General features: G+C 40.5%; 1 protein-coding gene across 2 annotated transcripts; it reads left to right on the top strand.

The window, feature by feature from the left end:
• The first annotated feature begins 679 nt into the window (after positions 1-679).
• On the top strand, positions 680-7,501 carry myl6 (myosin, light chain 6, alkali, smooth muscle and non-muscle). 2 transcript variants are annotated; one of them, XM_030051077.1, is made up of 7 exons: positions 680-788; positions 1,110-1,137; positions 2,659-2,802; positions 4,563-4,736; positions 5,070-5,147; positions 6,084-6,119; positions 7,011-7,501. In XM_030051077.1, exons 1-6 carry the CDS (start codon positions 786-788, stop codon positions 6,110-6,112), a joined length of 456 nt encoding a protein of 151 aa, XP_029906937.1. In that variant the 5' UTR covers positions 680-785; the 3' UTR covers positions 6,113-6,119; positions 7,011-7,501. The 2 variants fall into 2 exon arrangements, with proteins under 2 accessions (XP_029906937.1, XP_029906936.1); XM_030051076.1 differs by lacking the exon at positions 6,084-6,119.
• Positions 7,502-8,048: the final 547 nt, after the last annotated feature.

The following is an 8,048-nucleotide window of genomic DNA, read 5'->3' on the forward strand; positions in this document are numbered from 1 at the left end:
TGTTATTTTAAAAGACAAATGTGTTTCTTGCTAAATCCAAGCTTTACAATTTGTGTGTTAGAACATGAACAGAATATGATACCTGCTATTTGTTTTAAAGGAAGCTTTTTAAATCATTTAGTAGGAATTTATGTTCATTGTTAACATTTCTAAGATGCAACTTAAACCCCAGCTTTTTAATGGTTTATTATATCACAGAGTACAATAAACCGAGCTGGTCCAGGGAGAAGCTGATTCAGAATCTGTATTTCGCCTGCTTTTATACCTCTCATTCACTCCTAACTATTGTGGGACCAAGATCAAGATCCCCCTGCCAGTTTCGTTTTTTTACAGTCAATACAGTCTTTTCACAATAAAATCTACACCATTAAAACTTCTTAATTAACATTTGACTTATATTATAGTGCCTCAAATTTGCGCCCTCTACTAAAAAAAAAAATGCATATTCAATTAAAGTGATGCGTAGTGTCTGAATAACCTCATACTTTAGTAAAACAATTTCCCACACTGGTCGCCATGTATTTTCCAGTTTATCCATGGCTTTTTAAAGAATTTAGTCGCTCTCCTGCCTCTCTGGAGGAACATGATGGGATCCAGTAACAAAACTGGACCCGGGAGGTTTTCACGTAACGACTACGAAACGTAATTTACGTGGAAACTAAATATTTGATTGGCTCTTGCAGTATGGATGATGGTTACGTCACCACCGATGTGCTGCTAGCTTTCCTGTCAGAGGCCAGCTCGAGCAGAGGTGTCCCCGTCTCTCCACACGACCAAACGCAGACATGGTAAGGAAATATTTAGCTCTGGTTTGTTGCACTGTGGTCACAAAACGATTCATGGTTAATCACAATACCCAATTCCTAATTCGTAGATTTGGTTAAAATGTATTTGAACAAGCCGCTGAGCTAAACTTGGCCCTCCTTCCGCCGCTAACGTTAGCTGTAACGTTAATCTATCACACATAATCCTCACTCGCTCAACATTAATGATGGTTAGCTAAGGATTAACGGCTGCGTAGTTGGGAAAATTACACCAGTAACAATGTGTTGCTTTTTCCTTTTCCTCTTTCATCTTCTCCCCCCGACGTAAACACTATCATGAACCAGTCTGACTTCACGGAGGACCAGATCATCGGTGAGTAGTTCAGATAACATTAGCTGTGTTTGAGTGTGACTCGTTTTAGCGTTTGATTAGCTCTGTTGGCAATGATCAGGTCCAGTTTGTCTTAATCACATTGTCGAAAAGTGTATTTTGATAAAGAGGTAGACATTAGTTTTAGGGTGGCAGTATAGCCGGGAAGCTGTGACTGTGGTTTCTGCAGGGCAGTGCTAGCCGCTCAGCTGGTGAAAGCTAAAAAAAAAAAAAAAATAGTCCCTGCCGTCAGGATAATGGTACCTGTGTAGCTTAACCACTCGTCACGACTCACCGGGGTGTTGTCTACACCACCGCCGACATTAACATTATATTGTAAAAGCTGTTTTTGGTGACCAAGTCGTCTCGAAAAGCCATTTTGAAGCAGATTGTGAAGGAAACTAGTGGCACAAAGCGTTGCTAATGGGATTTCTCCCAGCTAAGCTATTTGCGTAAGGCACTCCGTTCACTGGACAGTAGCAGATAACTTGCATTGATTTCTTTCTTTTTTTTAGGGTGCCAGCTGTTTTGTACGGCGTTGTTTTGTTTTAACATGACAGCGATCTTTCTAGGAGTGATGGGAGGAAACTGTACGCATGTTTGTTTAAAAGTGGGTGGTTGCAGTAGCGAGGCGCTTGCTGTCTATACCATATATGGGAAAATGACCGGCTTGCTGTAGCTGTGTCGGCCCGGCGCTATGTGACGAGCTGCATTCCTGCGACCAGACGCCAGTAGCGTAACTGGGTCCAGTAATGGACAACTCAAACACACTGATCGAGTTATTAGAATAACCAAATGAATGATCATGTAGATGTTTTTTTGTAGATCTGGTGGAGACTTTGCTCTGAATGCCACGTGTTCCCTAGGCTCCTTTCCAAATTCATTTAAAATGTGTTGCACTTGAACATTGCCTCTTATTTAGGTGTGCTGGGTGCAATGCATGGGCTGTTGTTATGTAATTGCAGCTGCATTTTTACATTTTTGGAGGGAGCAAAAAGTTCACTTCACAATTGCACACTGTTTAACTGTTAATTCAACTATTTAACTGTGCAGTAATTTATATATGTAGGACTAAACAATAATTCAACAGTGCAATACTGCTATGTGTATATGGTTTAGGATATTTTTAGGATTAATGCACATTTATACATAATGTGCACACACAACAAATTTCTAATGCACATATTTTTCTATTTCTTATTTCTTTTCTATTTCTTATAATTTCATTTATGCCTATAATATATGTTTTTCTTTTGAGAGTTTGAGCAACTGCAACTGACCCAATTCCCCCTAAAATAAAGTATATTTGATTCTGATGATGAATTCCCATTGCATTTATATTTTTCTGCTTGTTGAGGTGTCACTGCAGCTAAACAAATGCAAAGAATATGCTGATTTTTTTTGTGTGTGTGTGTGTGTGTGTGTGTGTGTGTGTGTGTGTGTGTGTGTGTCTCCAAGCTTTCTGTGGAAAGCTGACAGTGATTCTGTTCTCATGCATTGTATCTCTTGTGTGTCTCCCATCAGAGTTTAAGGAGGCTTTCCTATTGTTTGACCGGACGGGTGATGGGAAAATCTGTTACAGCCAATGTGGCGATGTCATGCGGGCCCTTGGCCAGAACCCTGTCAACGCTGAGGTGCTCAAGGTCCTGGGGAACCCCAAATTAGAAGGTGAGTCCCCTGGCAAGTTGGTCGAACTCCTTCACCATATGAATTCAATCAGAAAAATTAAGATTGGGTGTCTCCAGTGTCCAGTTAGTCATGCCCACTCCAGCCTCAGGGAATAGCATTCCCAATGTTTGGCCTCTTCTGTTAAGCACAGAGTCAATTGGATGCAAATACAAGCATGACAAGCATTTCTCTTATCAGTGATGATAACCCCTTAGGACTCTGTGAATTCATTCCCCAAACAAGTCCTGTCCTGTTCTTACTTGTTAATCAGTGAAGGAGATCATCCCTCTGAATTGTGGACCTAATGGGGACAGTAAGTATGTAAGGGCATGAGAAAACTAAGCTATTTGTATCTGCATCTGCACGCCCAATGAAATTATTTTAATTTGTGTGTGTGTAAGACAAGTCATCTAACAGTTAGATCTTCATTCAGCTGATGTCTCTGTGTGAAACAAGCCCTGCAGTGTCATAAAAGAGCCAGTACAACTCACATTTTATACTGATAGTGTTAATTGCGAATAGGAATAGTGAGGTGTTATTGCCTCAGCCACAGAGTCAAAAATATTTCCAACAGGACCAGTAAGGGCTTCTCAGCCAGAGAAATAAACTTGATTCGGGATCATATTGTCAGTCTGAATCTTTTTTTTCCCCCCATGAATGCTCTTGAGATAATCAGATTAGCTATTCCAGGTAATCAAGCTCTGCTTCAGAAAGTCTGTCCGTCAGCAGAGCAAAGCAACAGGCCTGCTGGTAAGAAAAATTGCAACTGCACAAATTGCTTTCACCAATGTGAATTCAATTAAATAATTTGATTGTAGCAAACAAAGATGCACAAACAGGCTGTGTACATGAGGGAATCAGTTGCCCCTCTCTGTTTGAGTCTGGGTCTGATCAGCATAAACCCTTGACCAGTTTCATCTGAGCTCAGATGAGAAAAACACATCAACTTAATTTTATATGGACTATGGTCTCTGAGCAACCTAAAGGACTAATAGGGAAAATCAGTTTAATAAGATTTTCAACAAATATTTATGTAAAACGAATGAGTTATTTTCGAGGCTGATGTTTAGATTCAGGACCATACCTTCTAAAGGGCAGGATGTGTGAGGGCAGTTCAGATTTACACACACATACACACCAACTGTCTCTGTCTCTCAACACAAACCCATAATGTTGTACAACTAATTTCTGTTTGGCAATTAAGGAATTCCAGTCTCCCCTTGTTTAGATTTTTTTTTTTTTAAACTCATTCCAGAGGTGTGATTTTATCATCAGCGTGACCTCCAAAGTAATCGAATAAACGTCATTACAGTTGTAGAGCTGGAAATCCTTAAATGTCTGAAGTTCAGTGTGGTATTTTCAAGGTTTGAAAAGCACTTGGATTTTGAATAAAGTGCTTGAAACAGCTTGAAACTGTAATTGCATTGCATTCATAATGATTGTTTACTTTGTCTCTCTTCTGTAGAATGTGCGCACTAAACATTTGGTTGTTAATAACACAATAACATGGTTTAATGTGATTAAAAAAAAAAGCCAAACAATCGTTTTTGAGTATATCTGTATATGTATCTATATATCTATATGTCTATCTATCTATCAATCGGTTTATAGATCTAGATAGATTTATTTATTTACCACAGCCATAACCTGCTGAAAAAGCTGAAAAAATTTGACTTAAGAAAAGGTGAAGGAACCCTGTAGACGAGTTATCAGTAAATATATTTTGACATCATGCAAATATGTGTTTTATTCTTCGCCAGAGATGAACAGCAAGATGCTAGACTTTGAACAGTTCCTGCCCATGCTTCAGGCCATTGCCAAGAACAAGGACCAGGGCTCCTTTGAGGACTTTGTCGAGGGACTGCGCGTCTTTGACAAGGAGGGGAATGGCACAGTAATGGGAGCGGAGCTACGTCACGTCCTCACCACACTAGGTGAGGCCTCAAACAGAAACAGAAACAGAAAAAAAGACATTTTGTCACTAGTTCATATCTAGAAACACACCTGGCCTGTGTCTGTCTGGTGCCAAAGGTCTATTCTGTCAGTGATTAGGAGTGTCATCTGTAACCGCCTCCCAGCGTTGTGACACAATAGATAGGTGTGGCTTCACATTACAGAGAAGTTCTACTGATACCCAAGATTTCCTTGTCAAGAAGGACAGGAGCAAGTTGAGAACTACCTGTCAACTTTGTTAAGAGTCTCATCATCTTTTTCACTGTATGAATGCTTCATAAAATACTACCTACTGATTAATCTTTCCATTCTAGGTGAGAAAATGACGGAGGAGGAGGTGGAGACTCTTCTAGCAGGACATGAAGACGCCAACGGCTGCATCAATTATGAAGGTAAAGCCGTATAGCATGTGGAGAGACAGACTCAAAACATACAGCATTTAAATAAAACTAAATCTACCAGATACCACATGTACGGTGGTGCACTGGGGCCACTGCAAGGACAAAAAATACGGAGCCGGGGGATGGGGTCATACTCACAACCATAATGAGGGATCATCAAATTATACTTTGCAGTGGAATTTAGTAACAAGGAAATCCTAGTGATTTTAGCCCTGAATGACAATATTGTTCTCTTACTTAATCCCATAGTAAAAGAAAAAATATTTTACTTTTAGATTTGTTTCTCACATAGTTTTGTGAGTTTTTTCCCCCCTGCAAATTTCTGACTTTTTTCTCACAAATTTGTGACTTTATAATCTCAGAGGTTTTGAATTTTTCTCTCATAAATTCATTTAATCTCAGATAACATCCAAGTTTTTTTCTCCCTGCAGTGGCCATTGTAGCCCTGGAACTATTGTGGTGGTGTTTTTGGATTACCACTGTAGTCAGGCATTAGTCTCAGTCTGGTGAAGAAGCTTTAAGATGGTTTAAGATGGTCTGTAACTAAATACTAGCCACATTTTTGGTCATATTTCAGCTTGTACTGGAATTTAAAAAATGAAAGGTGGGGGAAAAAAACTATCCGTGTGTATTTGTGTTACTTATTAGTTCTAGAGAGGCTCATATACATCATGAAATATGGTCTATCTTTCACTATAAAACAGCTTTACTTTAGGGAGTCTTACTTTTGGTCATGGAAATTAAGCTAAGATATATGGAGTTGTCATTGAAAAGTCATGAATAAAACATGCACACTGAATCCTGTATATGTATGAGCATCAGCCTTGATACTGTGGAAAACTGGATGACTCAGGTCTATCTCAGGTGAGTTTGAGTCAGTGTCCCTGTGTTTCACACACTCACTGACTCAGTGTTCCTGTCCCACAGCCTTCGTCCGCCACATCATGTCTGGTTGAACAGAGGGTACAAGTACATCCCTAAAACCCCCTCCCTGCTGTCTGGTTGGGTTTCACCTCAACACCTGGGGGCCAGAGAAAGCAGCTCAGAAACTCACCACTGCACTGGGACTTCCTCTAGTCTAGATAGTGTAGTTAATCCTGAGGGGGAAAAAAAAAAAAAAAAAAAAAGCTAGCGAGCTTCTTTACCTCATATGCAGTGGCACTTTGGCCCAGTGGCTGTTGTGACTGTCCTGTCACTGGGAGGTCTTTCTGTCAGTGTCAGTTAAATGACTGAAAGGTAAAGGGAAATGACTTGGCTGTGCAGTAAATTCACTGGAGGAAACAGCCGTGCAGTGACTGAGCTCTGAGAGGCCTCTGGGCTCCAGTGGTCGGACGGTTTGACTCTGTCTACTCTAACTTTTCTCTCCTGCAGTGCACCTCTGCCTTCCCTGGCCGTAGCCTCTGCATGTAGCACCCATGCATGCTTCTAGGTGGCGTCCTGCGAATGGGATGCGCTCTACCAGACTATAGAAGGGCAGATGTTCTACTTGGAATGCAGATGAGACATGACCAGGCTTTTCAGAGAGGATTACAAAGGCAGCAGTGACGTTTTGTTGAAGACTTGCAGATGAAAGCTTTATTGCTTCATGCAGACACATTGTTCCTTTGCTTTCTCTCAATATCCAGCCTCACCCTCTTCTCCCTCTCTCTCCTCCAAATAAGGAGCAGGGTCGCTAATGCTAACTCATTCCAGGTTCGGGGGCTTGGGGAAGTCCTTTTGGCTGTCCTGGCTGGGTGGGAGAAAGCTTGTAGCCCTGCTGGCAGATCCTGTACACTGAGTTTGTTCTTGCTTTCATCTGCCATGCTCCAGGCCCAATGCTGATACTCTCTCTCTGTCTTTGTCTCTCTCTCTCAGAACTTGTCCGGATGGTGATGAGTGGATGAAGACTTCAAAAACATGCTTCCAGCTTTAATTTTATTCCTAAATATTTTTGTATTATGCTTGTCTTGCCCTCCCAACAAGTCCTGTGTGCGTGTTTTTTTTTTTTTTTTTTCTCAACATCCATATTGATTTCAAAAGTGCCTTTTCTGTGTCCAAGGTGAAGAGATCCTTTCATTTAATTTCCAAACACTATTCCACCACATAGAAGTGCATGGTGTCATGCCTTTCTTGTGGGCAGAATTGGCAATAACATTCCCTTGATTATTTTACACATTCCCTGTTTGTCAGTCATTCCCTGTTGTCAACCTTGTCAAGTAGTTTTTTATGGACAGGATGCATGTTTATTGGCCGAGATAAAATGTAATCCACAATGGTATTTTCCTGACTAACCAGTAATGGAAGGGATACTGTGCTGTGTTATGTTGCGTTTATCAGTGTTGAATAAAAATCCTGGTTTCTGAAAAGTGGTGTCCTTAAGTTTCAGTTTCTGTGCTGAAATTGCTGTATAGAATTGGATTTGTTATCTATATTTAAAGCTCACAAATGGACTTTGCAAGTGAAATATACAGTAAAAACAAGACGTCTTGACAACTAGGGAGCATATGAGAATTTGCATTTTCAAGGCAGTTGCAGTCCTAAAAGTGTACATTTTGGATGGTGCTATTGCTGCTTTGTTTAAATCTGCAAGCGTTCCTTGTTCCAATTCAAAAATGTATTATCAGATGATGTCCTTTGTGCAATGGCATGCTATGCTAAATGCTAGAATTGGGGAGCTCTGCTTAAAATTCTTTTATAGTGTGATGGGTGATGACCCAAAAAATGCAAACATGTAGTAGTCAGTATTCACGTATACATGAGAAATGCTGAGGAAAGCCTCGGGCTGAGACGTATCCATTCCATATTTTCTGTGGTGCATTCAAAAAGTGATACGAAGTTATACATGGGTGCAGACTACTTTGTTTGTTCTGCTATATCACTTTCTGCACAATAATGCACAGGAAGACAGGCCAC

Source organism: Myripristis murdjan, chromosome 5, assembly GCF_902150065.1.
Source record: "Myripristis murdjan chromosome 5, fMyrMur1.1, whole genome shotgun sequence".
Lineage (NCBI taxonomy): Eukaryota > Metazoa > Chordata > Actinopteri > Holocentriformes > Holocentridae > Myripristis > Myripristis murdjan.

Coding starts and splice junctions, on each gene's coding strand:
- myl6 (XM_030051077.1), top strand. Junction 2,803..4,562: donor GGGGAACCCCAAATTAGAAG/GTGAGTCCCCTG, acceptor ATTCTTCGCCAG/AGATGAACAGCAAGATGCTA. Junction 5,148..6,083: donor CGGCTGCATCAATTATGAAG/GTAAAGCCGTAT, acceptor CCTGTCCCACAG/CCTTCGTCCGCCACATCATG.